We start from the raw sequence: 12,506 nt of genomic DNA, 5'->3' as shown, positions 1-12,506 counted from the left end.
TGGAATGATACTAACTTCTTATACTGAAAACTTCACAATTTACTTTTAAGAAGACACACAGCTAAAAGCTAGGTTCATTAATCCTATATAATGAATGGACAGTGGCTGGGTCCTGGGAACATAGCACAAAGATGTTCTAGGGATGGACCTTCAACTTAATCTGCCAAGGCTTAAATAAACCCTAATCTATAAGAATATTTGGCTTTCCGGAAGACAAATGCACTTTGACCTTTTGGAATTTATTTTCTGATACTCGGTGATGTTTATAGAATAAAAATAAAATAACAACAGTAGCTTCTTACATCTTATGCCTCTACAACGCACAAGGCATTGTGCTAGGTAGTTTGCACAAATTATTCCTAGTTGTCACATAACCATAGCGGGTAGACAGCAGCCTTCTTTTACAAATGAGGAAACACGGTTCAGAATGGCTGCGTAACTATTCCCATTACACAAGATCACAGGGACCCTGAATCGCTGAGTTGGGATGTGAACCCAGGTATGTCTCCAGAGCTCAAGCACAGCCTTTCCACTATAATACACTGCCTCTCACGAATCTATGCTGCTATGTCTGCTATACAGAGGAACAGAACAATTCTATTTAATTATCCTTTTAAAAAATTTTTGGTCGTGCCACGTGGCATGTGGGTTCTTAGTTTCCCAACCAGGGATCGGAACCACACTCCCTGCACTGGGAGCATGGAATCTTAACCACTGGACCGCCAGGGAAGTCCCGAAACCTAACAATTCGAAATCTACTGAATAAATTAATGGAAGGTGTCAGAATTAATGAAATATAGGATAAGAAAAAAGCTCGGCAGTTGACTTAAAAAAACATAATTTCTAAGTTTGTTTCATCAACACTCCATTATACAGTCTGACCATTCTCTCATATACTGATTACAATCTATTCATAAAATTATGATTTAAACACTTTCACTTTTAACTTTCATAAATCTAGCAATCACTCATATGTATTATATATGAATCACTCAAGTTCTGGCTCATCACCAAGGTTCCAGATGACATGTTTAACCTTAGGAAGTTAGTGTGAATGGCCAGCACTGATTTACAACACGCCAATTCCAAACCAACAGCCAAGGAGCCACACTAACTGAAAAACAGGTACTAATAATACTGCAAACTGCCGCCCACTCCTAGTGTTCTGGGTGCACGTTATCCTGATCTTCCTTCTTCCCCCACAGCATGTACTGACTTTTAACATATGACATAAATTTACTTATATACTGTTTATTATCTGTTTCCCCTTATAAAATGTAAGCTCCAAGAGGTAGGGGAGGGACTCTGTTTTGCTCACTGATGTATTTCCCAAGTACACAGAACACTGCCTACTCGTAACAGGTGCACAAATATTTGCTGAGTGAACAGCATGCTTTGTCAACCCCTCCCATCGCTGCTTCCTGCCGCTCACTTGAGTCATCTCCCTTAATTCCTGGGAGCTGACGTTGCAAGAACACTAACATCAAACCCCAGGCCACCTGAAGCATCACGCGAGGCTAAGGAGCACAGTGGTGTTTCTTAAGACATGGATTACTCTCCACCCTTAAGAGGCAATACAAGTTAGATAAGGGTTTATAACAGAAAAAGTATTACAATTTTTAGAACTCATTAATTTAATTAAAAATTAAACTTACCTTTCCACAATCCATTCTGGTCGAATTACTTTTTCTCCCTTTAACTCTTTAATTTTGGCATTAGGAAGATTTGTGGCAATGATGTGTGTTGTTTTGGATCTGGAATAATACACATGATATTGGCCTCCATGCAACATCATTAGCTTTCTCAATTCCTCAGCAGATGGATCTGTAAAATTAATAATAAAACATGTTAAAAGTTTTACATTAAGAAAGTAGAGCCCTAGCTGAACAATCCCTTAAACAGGATGATTTAAAGAACGTATCACTGGTACACCTTCTCCTTGGCTGTGTTGCCAGTAAGCAAAGTTGGGAGGAAAATCACAAAGTGATAGAGCTATTTTGCCTTAGCACATCCGACTCTCCTGGCTGCTAAAGGCACAGTCAACCAACAGAAAAACACCTACTGCCAAGCAATGCCCCGAAAAGCAGATAGGCACCTCGAGTAATGAATTAAATACTGATAATAGAGCAAATATTTTAAAAATTTCAACCACATTTAGCTATACTGACCTTGACATTTTTATCTTATGTTTAAAAATACTTACTGTGAGCACACTTACTGTAGAGCTTATTAGACTTTACTCCTGTGAAGCTTAATAACTTAAACTTTTATTTAAAAAATATAAGGGCTTCCCTGGTGGCACAGTTATTAAGAATCTGCCTGCCAATGCAGGGGACAAGGGTTCGAGCCCTGGTCTGGGAAGATCCCACATGCCGCGGAGCAACTACGCCCGTGCGCCACAACTACTGAGCCTGCGCTCTAGAGCCCGCGAGCCACAACTACTGAGCCCGCGTGCCACAACTACTGAAGCCCACACACCTAGAACCCGTGCTCCACACAAGAGAAGCCACCGCAATGAGAAGCCCACACATCGCAATGAAGAGTAGCCCCCTCTCGCTGCAACCAGAGAAAGCCCGCATGCAGCAACAAAGACCCAACACAGCCATAAATAAACAAACAAACAAATAAATAAATAAATGTTTCTTTCAAAATGTGTAAAAAGATGATTGGCTTAAAAAAATTTTTTTAATAAATAAAATAAAAAATATAAGAAAAGTTAAAAAAATTTTACTCCATTTCCTAATACGAACTTGTATCAAAGCCAAAAAATAAAGTTAACCAAAACAAAATAAGAATTGCAGACCAAGAAGCACTGTTTTTTCCCCCAATTTTGTTTCAGATTATTTTATTCTTAATAAAACTATAGAAAAATATCTTAAACAAGAATCAATGTGGTTTATGCTTTCCCATAAAAAAATGTCTGACTCACTAAAGTTATGTTATGACAGGCATTACTAGTATCACATGAAACTAATTATTTTCAATAGCTTCTCTATTTCTTTCACCTATTAATCTAAGGGAAACTCTGTACCACACTTCTCCTAGCAACAGCTGTACCTGGGGGTGAGGCTGGGGGTGGCCTCCACAGGAGGCTTGTGTATCTACTTTGTTATTCAAGCAACAGATTTTCTTTAAACACAAATGATACAGGTCCAAGTATTTAAATAAGTACTTTTATTATAATAACTATCTAATTCAGTGAGTTTTGGTCTTTAGAAGAAGAAATATGTTCCCTCTATACCGATTTTGGTAAGAGTTTTTATCATGAACAGATGTTGAATTTTATCGGACGCTTTTTCTGCATCTATTGAGATGCTCACGTGGTTTCTGACTTTTCTTTTGTTAATGGGGTGTATCACACTGACTGATTTGTGTATGGTGAACCATCCTTGTGACGCTGTGATGAATCCAACTTGGTCATGGTATATGATCTGTTGTGTTGTTGGATTCGGTCTGCTAATATTTTGTTGAGAATTTTTGCATCTATATTCATTAAAGACATTGGCCTGTAGTTTTCATTTCTCCAAAGAAGACATAGAGATGGCCAACAGGCACATGAAAAGATGCTCATCATCACTAATTATTAGAGAAATGAAAATTAAAACTACCATGAGGTACCACCTCACACCAGTCAGAATGGACATCGTCAGAAAATCTACAAACAATAAATGTTGGAGAGGATGTGGAGAAAAGAGAACCCTCTTACACTGCTGGTGGGAATGTAAACTGGTGTAGCCGCTACGGAGAACAGTATGGAGGTTCCTCAAAAAACTAAACATAGAGTTGCCATATGATCCAGCAATCCCACTCCTGGGCATATACCCAGACAAAACTAGAATTCAAAAAGATACATGCACCCCTATGTTCACAGCAGCACTATTTACAAAGCCAAGACATGGAAACAACCTAAATCTCCATCAACAGAGGAATGGATAAAGAGATGTGGTACACACACACACACACACACACACACACACACAGAGGAATATTACTCAGCCATAAAAAAGAACGAAATAATGCCATCTGCAGCAGCATGGATGGACCCAGAGATTGTCATACTAAGCAAAGTAAATCAGAAAGAGAAAGATAAATATAATATCACTTTATGTGGAATTTAAAACACAACACAAATGAACACATCTTAAAAACAGGAACAAACTCACAGACATAGAGAACAGACTTGTTGTTGCCAAGGGGGGGGGGGTTGGGGAAGGAAAGATTGGGAGCTTGCAATTGCAAACCAGTATATATAGGATGAATAAACAACAAGGTCCTACTATATAGCACAAGAAACTGTATTCAATATGCTGTGATAAACCAAAATGGAAAAGAATATATATAACTGAGTCACTTTGCTGTATAGGAAAAATTAAAACAACATTGTAAATCAACTATACTTCAATAAAATATATTTACAAAATGAAGAAGCAAGCAAGCTAACAAAGTGCATACAGACATGCCAGGTTTGATTACTTCTTGTTAAATGCTTACAGCGTAGAATCCATCTGTTGTTACTGACTGCACCTACTGGAGATGCTCAGTAAAAATACGTTAACCACATACGCAAGCCACATATATAAGTTTTTCTAATTGCCTCATTAAAAATAGTAAAAAATTAATTTTAATGTTTTTATTTAACTCAATAAGTCCAAAATATTACCATTTCAGCATGTAATCAATATATAAAATTGGGATATCTCACACTCTTTTTCTCATACTAAGTCTCCAGAATACAGTATATATTTTGCATTTACAACACACCTCTATTTAGACTAGTCATATTTCAAACGCTTATTAACACACATGGCTAGTGGCTACCAAATTGGATAGCGCACTGGAAAGAGAAATGAAAACAACTTTCAAACAAAATTAATTCAAAATTCATAACTGAAGGTTTTCAGGGGCTAGGGATCACAGAAACTAAACTAGAGCATCATAATGACTTCACATACAATAGTGGAAACTGAACATCTGGCCAGTCAGGAATCTACAGTTTACTTACTTTCTCTCCCTAAGATTAAAGCATTTGCTGATAAACAAAACTGATAAACCTCTAGCCAGACTCATCAAGAATGAAAGAGAGAGGGCTTCCCTGGTGGCGCAGTGGTTGAGAGTCTGCCTGCCGATGCAGGGGACACGGGTTCGTGCCCCACTCCGGGCAGATCCCACATGCCGCGGAGCGGCTAGGCCCGTGAGCCATGGCCGCTGAGCCTGCACGTCCGGAGCCTGTGCTCCGCAACGGGAGAGGCCACAACAGTGAGAGGCCCGCGTACCGCAAAAAAAAAGAATAAAAGGGAGAGGGCCCAAATCAATAAAATCAGAAATGAAAAAAGGAGAAGTTACAACCACACCAGAGAAATACAAAGGATCCTAAGAAACTACTGCGAGCAACTATATGCCAATAAATGAACAACCTAGAAAAAATGGACAAATTCTTAGAAAGGAACAATCTCCCAAGACTGAACCAGGAAGAAATAGAAAATATGAACAGACCAATTACTAGTATTGAAATTGAATCAGTAATTTAAAAACTCCCAACAAGCAGAAGTCCAGGACCAGATGGCTTCTCAGGTGAATTCTACCAAACAATTAAAGAAGAGTTAACACCTATCCTTCTGAAACCACACCAAAAAGTTGCAGAAGAAAAAACACTTCTGAACTCATTTTATGAGGCCACCATCATCCTGATACCAAAACCAGACAAAGGGGACTTCCCCGGTGGCTCAGTGGTTAAGAATCGCCTGCCAATGCAGGGGACACGGGTTCAATCCCTGTCCAGGAAGATCCCACATACCGAGGAGCAACTAAGCCTGTGCGCCACAACTACTGAGCCCACGTGCCACAACTACTGAGCCCGTGTGCCACAACTACTGAAGCCCGTGCACCTAGAGCCTGTGCTCTGCAACAAGAGAAGCCAGCGCAATGAGAAGCCCGCACACAGTGACAACGAGTAGTCCCCGCTCGCTGCAACTAGAGAAAGACCGTGCGCAACAACGAAGGCCCAACGCAGCCAAAAAATAGTCAGTAGACACTGTCATTCTAGTAGCACCAATATATATATCAATTTTATTAAAAAACATCCACCTCTTTGTAGAACAAAATAAAACTGTCATTTACTGCTTCATAATCATAAGCAGGTAAAAAGAACTGAGGAAAGAAAATTAACATTAATTTAGCACCTATTCCAGTCATGTACTTTCCATACTTCATCTCACTTAATGCTCACCACTGGTGATTCCAAGATTGGAATTCAACAACAGAGTCTTGGCATCACAAGTTCTCTGTGAGATGATTATAGTCATTTCAATGCTATCCTTACCAAAAACAAAAAACAAGCATGTTCTCGATAATTTGGATAACCATGATTTCATTGCACAGGTTTTGTTCATGAAGGTACTGGTGCTGTCAGGGACTGCTTTAAATGTCATGTGCTAATGAAAAGAACAGAAACCAACTTAAGGTGCAAATGATGCATCTTCATCAAATGAAGACCAAAAATGTCATGGTACAATGTTCAAATGTTGATTATGTAGTGACAGAACAGACAACATCAGTGGGGGGAAAAGGTCATTAAAAAACACATTTGCTGGATATCCACATGCAAAAGAATGAAGTTGGGCCTTTATCTTATACCATACACAAAAATTAACTCAATGGACTAAAGACCTAAATGTAAGACCTAAAACTATAAAACTCTTAAAACACAGGGGAAAAGCTTCATGACATTGGATTTGGAAATGATTTCTTAGATATGACACCAAAAGCATAGGCAACAAAAAGAAAAACAGATTAAGTTAGACTACATTAAAATTCACAACTTCTGTGCATCAAAGGACACAATAAACAGAAGTAAAAAAGCAACCTGTGGAACTGAAGACAATATTTGCAAATCATCTATCTAATAAGGGGTTAATAGTTAGAATATATAAAGAAGTATTTCAACTCAACAACAACAAAATAACCCAATTTAAAAATGGGCAAAGGACCTGAATACACATTTCTTTAAAGATGATATACATATGGCCAACCAACATATGAAAAGATGCTGGGCTTCCCTGGTGGTGCAGTGGTTGAGGGTCCGCCTGCCGATGCAGGGGACACGGGTTCGTGCCCCGGTCTGGGAGGATCCCATATGCCACGGAGCGGCTGGGCCCGTGAGTCATGGCTGCTGAGCCTGCGCATCCGGAGCCTGTGCTCCGCAGCGGGAGAGGCCACAACAGTTAGAGGCCCACGTACCGCAAAAAAAAAAAAAAAAAAAAGGATGCTCAACATCACTAATCATGAGAGAAATACAAATCAAAATCCCAATGGAACATCCTTTTAAACCAAAATTCTTAGCTCCTCAGCATCCTGAATGAGGATTTTATAAAGGAGACCAACTTCAGATAAAAGAGGACTGTAACACGGCAACATTTTCAAGTTTTAATAGATCTAAAAACAGGTTCTAAAATGCATCTTATAGGCTGAACAACATATACACTTTTCTTTTCTATGTTACATGTATCCTTTTCTTGACAAAACACAAGATACATCAAAGAACATTGGATCAACAAGAAAATAATTTTTACTTAACTGTATTTCTCACTGAATAGGACTGTGCAATTTTAAAAACTTACAGATATCTGGGAAAGAAAGCTTTGCAAATCCGTAACACTCATGGTCCATAATACTCCTACTGTTAATTTTACAGAACATTCTTCGAGAATATTCTGTATGCAATCAAATTTTAGCATTAACTAAAACCAACCACAGAAAGTAAGAGACAGGCAAGCACAGAAAAGGTAAAAGGCACATAATAAACACTGGACCACGATTTAGGCCTAAAGCTCCACATGGGAAATTCCACCACAGCAAACGCCATCACATTGGAACAGCCACTGAAGACCACTGTGACGTCTCTGGACACAGCTTATAAAAGAGTTTTGCTCATGTGGTTAAAACACATTCTATAAACAAAGTTTTAAAATCTTGTGCAAAAGCTTTCCTTGATAGATCTCTATTGAGAAAACAGTCATCATGTGTACGGTTTCATCCTGCATGTCCAAAGAACTTGATTAAATCTTGGCTGTGTCACATACATGCTAGAAAGAAGTAAGCCAATGGCTGCTTATACCTCCTTTGGTCTTACAGTAGTTAATATCTTTCGTTATTTCATTTGAGTCTCACAATCCTATAAATTAGAAAGATAATTTAGCATAGTTTACTGATGAGGAAATAGAGGAAAATTAGAGGACTTGTGCACAATCACCTAGCTATTGTGCAGACCCCTTTGTCTTCTGACCCCTGGCCAATACTCTTTCTCCAGCAGCCATGCCTACTCTCTCTTCCCCTCTCCTCCCTAAGTACAGCAGAATTACAAAATTCGACTAAAAGCCACATACACTCAACCAAGTAAAAAGCAAAGAAACGTCTCAAAAGCCTAAAGAACACATTTTTGAGTACCTAACAGGTGCAAGTACCTATCAGACACAGGCAAAATTACAGGGGGTGGTAGAAATTAATACAGTAAGTCTCTCCCATGTAGGAAGTTAAATTCCTACATCCCTGGATTCACACCATCAGTCTCACAGGAAACAGGAGGAGATGCTATGTATATATTCGTAGAAAATAATTCCTGGAAGGTATCCATTTCAAAAAATTAGATTAGAGCATTAAATGGACTCTTTTCCTAAATCACCATATTCACATGCTCAGAAAATTATCAATGTTAACGTTACGTTTTCAAACAAATTCCGACCACTTCAGATATAAGTCTGTTACACTTGTATATCCCCTTGTTTCATTTTGCAAATCATACGCAAGCCTGCCCTGCTTTTCCACAAACTTCAGCAGTGCCAACGTCACCAGACCTGGTCTCTTATCCACCTACTGAAAAAGCAGAAATTACCAGAACGCCTCTTTCCATATTCACTGTCCTGATCCAACTCCACAGAAGAGCAATTACCGCTCCCTAGATTTGAAGCACTAGCTCACTAGGAGAGCTTTCATCAAAATAAACATGCCCAGGGCCTATTTCCCAGAGATTACAATTCAGTAAGCCTAGAGTGTGGCCCATTTCTTATTTAAAAACTACCCATTTGGGCTTCCCTGGTGGCGCAGTGGCTGAGAGTCTGCCTGCCGATGCAGGGGACACGGGTTCGTGCCCCGGTCTGGGAGGATCCCACATGCCGCAGAGCGGCTGGGCCCGTGAGCCATGGCCGCTGAGCCTGCGCGTCCGGAGCCTGTGCTCCGCAACGGGAGAGGCCACAACCGTGAGAGGCCCGCGTACCAGAAAAAAAAAACAACAAAAAACTACCCATTTAAGAAAACTGAGTTGAATTAGTGTATGAGTGAACACATTTTAACATTCAAACATCAAACACATTTTGTGTTTAATGTACAAACACAGAACTCTGCTATTCATTTGTAGGCTCAACTAACATTTATTGAGAATCTTACAATGTGCCGGGCAGGCTTCTAGGCCCTGGCACTCTCGGGTGTGCTCCACAGCACTTTTATTTCACTGCGCAGACAGAAAGTAAGTCAGATAAATACCAGTTCAGGAAAAAATAAATTCTATGAAGAGAAATGAAGCTGGATAAGGGATTAGAAAACAACTGGGGGGCAAGATCCATGTATTTTACATAAGGCTGGTCAGGGAAAGTCTCCTGGAGAAGGCAACATCTGACAGAGCTCCGAGGGATGAAGCCCTGGAGGAGGAGCTAATGGAGGCCCCACAGTGTTCTCTCTGATCCACATCCGGCCAGTGTCACCACACACAACGGGCTTTCAGACTCCCCCAAACTCAGCACATAAGTAAGACCTGGCAATACAAGACAAAACTCAGGTGTCAAAAGTAAATGTTTCTAGCAATAATGCTATGAAATGTATATTCTGTGGACCAGTTTAAGGAAGGAGGCAAATCTAATTTAACTGGGTCTTAATGGATGAATATGACTCCAGTTCACAGAAGTGAGGGAAGCAAGAGCACAAACAGCAGCACAGGAAAGAGGAAGTACAAAGACAAATCTCAAATATCAGAATAATCCTGTTGACCAAAATTAGAGAATATAAAGGTGAAAATGGAGGTCAGGGTTAGGACAAGAATGCCCTTACCCATTTTCGTCTAAAAAACACCTTATTTATCCAAGACCAGTTCAAAAAGTCAGTTCTTCTATGAAGTAATCACTCTAACCCTCAAAGATAATTACTTCTATGTTGCCACTCACTTGGCTCTGTTCACGTCTAATGCCCAGAGATTACTTTTTTGTCACAAAATCCACATTCTCCATCACTGTCATCTCTGTTCAAACATAGTACCTAACACGCAAGCAGCATACAAAATATATTCGTTGAATTAATTAACACAGAGTAAAATGGGATGAAAGGTCCAAAGATTGGAAAACTTAACAGAGTAAAGATGTCAATTCTCCCTAAATTGAGATATAGGATTAATTTACTTCCTATCAAAATTTCAGCAAGGTATCTATTTTGTAGACACAGAAAAGCTTCTTCTAAAATTTATGTGGAAAAGCACAGGTCCTAGAAAATAGCTAAAACAACCTTTCCAAAGAAGAATAAAATGGCAATGATCACTGTACCCAGTATTATGGCTTACTATATAGTACAGAGGTACAGTAATCAAGACCATGTGGTACTGGTGAAAAGACAGATACATATGTCAATGGAATAGAACATGGAACCCAGAAACATACCCACCCAAATATGCCCAACTGATTTTTGGGCAAAGTACACAAGTAATCCAATGCAGGAAGAATGGCCTTCTCAACAATGGTGCTAGCAAATGGATATCCACAGGCCACAAACAACAAACAAAAATATTCTAATGGACCATGAACTTAAAAATTAAACATAAACTTATAAAATTTTTAGAAAAAATAGGAGAAAATCTTTGGGATCTAGTACTAAGCAAAGACTTTTGACTTGAAAGCACAATCCATAAAAGGAAAGGCTGATAAACTGGACCCCAACAAAATTAAAAACTTCTGTTCTGCAAAAGACCATGTGAAGAGGGTGAAAGGCAAACCACAGACTGGGAGATAATATCTGCAAACCACGTATCTGACAAGGAGTAGTATCTAGAATTATATAAAGAACCCTCGAAATTCAACAGTAAAAAACCAAACAATCCAATTGGAAAACAGGCAAAGGACATGTACAGACATTTCACTGAAGAGGATCTACAGGTGGCAAATAAATACAGGAAAGGATATTCAACATCTTTAGCCATCAGGCAAATGCAAATTAAAACCGCCAGGAGATACCACTACACATGTATTAGAATACCTAAATTAAAACAAACAAAAAACCCAACCTGTCTGTACAAAATGCTGGTGGGGATGTGGAGCGACTGGAATACAAATTAAAACCACAAAGAGATATTACTACATACCTATTAAATTTTTAAAATAAAAATCACTAAATGCTAGCAAGGACACAGAAACTGGATCACTCATAAATTGCTAGCGGGAATGTAAATAGTACAGCCACTGGGAAACAGTTTTGCAGTTTCTTAGAAAAAAACGAAACATGGAACTACTATATAACCCAGCAATTGCACTCTTTATGTTCACACAAAAACCTGTACACACGTGTTCACAGCCAAAAAGAGGAAATAACCCAGAAGTTCTTAAATGGGTGAACAGTTCAACTGTGGAACATCCATACCATGGAGTAAAAATGAAAAAACTACTGATACACACAACAACTTGGATGACTCTCCAGCGTATTATGCTGAGTAAAAAAGCCAATCCCAGAAGGTTATATACTGTATCTTCTATTTACGTAACATTCTTGAAATGAAAAAAGTAGAGGAATGGAGGCCAGACTAGTAGCTGCCAGGCTGAGAGCAGAAGGGGAGTCGGTATGGCTCCACAAGGGAGGCAGGAAGGATCCTTGTGTGAAAAGGTTCTGTGTCTTGACCGTATCAATGTCGGTTTCCTGGTTGATACAGCACCATCTTCTAGAGCAGCGGTCCCCAACCTTTCTGGCATCAGGGACTGGTTTTGTGGAAGACGGTTTTTCCACGGAGGGGTGGGCTGGGGGGTGGTCTGGGCGGTAACGCGAGCAATGGGGAGCGGCAGACGAAGCTTCGCTGGCGAACCAGCCACTCACCTCCTGCTGTGCGGCCCGGTTCCTAACAGGCTGCGGACAGGTTATCGGTCTGGGGCCCCGGAAGTTGGGGACCCCCGCTCTACAAGATGTTACATTGGGGGAAACTGGGCAAAGGTTCATGGTCTCTATTTTTTCTGCATGTGGTTCTACAGTCAAAATTTTTTTTTAATTAAAAAAATGAGATAGAAGGCAAAGAAGTTATTAACCTTCGAAAGCAAAAGATGCTGTTTGGGAGAAAAAGAGAGATGAGAGAATGGGTTAACAGAGGCAGAGTAGCCAGAAGATGGGGGAATCTTATCTCTAAACTCAAGTTCAAAGCTAACTGTGTTGGAAGGGATGTGGGTTACCAAAGAGAAGTTCAGATGGCAGAACTAGGAGCTTTAAAGGAATCA

At 39.7% G+C, this 12,506-nt stretch overlaps 1 protein-coding gene across 9 annotated transcripts in view; it reads right to left on the bottom strand.

Annotated features, from left to right (window-relative positions):
• The window catches only part of REV1 (REV1 DNA directed polymerase), an 83,668-nt gene that overhangs the window by 44,391 nt on the left and 26,771 nt on the right, over positions 1-12,506 (bottom strand). For all 9 annotated transcript variants that reach the window (XR_003437629.1, XM_027128834.1, XM_027128829.1 and 6 more), the window contains one exon: positions 1,656-1,824. Coding sequence is in view for 6 of the 9 variants with exons in the window: in XM_027128834.1 (XP_026984635.1) it covers positions 1,656-1,824 (169 nt within the window). In the remaining 3 variants the exon portion in view is untranslated. The remainder of the gene's footprint in view (positions 1-1,655; positions 1,825-12,506) is intronic.

Source organism: Aethalodelphis obliquidens, unplaced genomic scaffold (genome assembly GCF_003676395.1).
Source record: "Aethalodelphis obliquidens isolate GAN/ISIS:26980383/991018 unplaced genomic scaffold, ASM367639v1 scaffold35, whole genome shotgun sequence".
Lineage (NCBI taxonomy): Eukaryota > Metazoa > Chordata > Mammalia > Artiodactyla > Delphinidae > Aethalodelphis > Aethalodelphis obliquidens.
The sequence above is the reverse complement of the archived record's forward strand: the minus strand, read 5'-3'. Positions and strand labels throughout refer to the sequence as shown.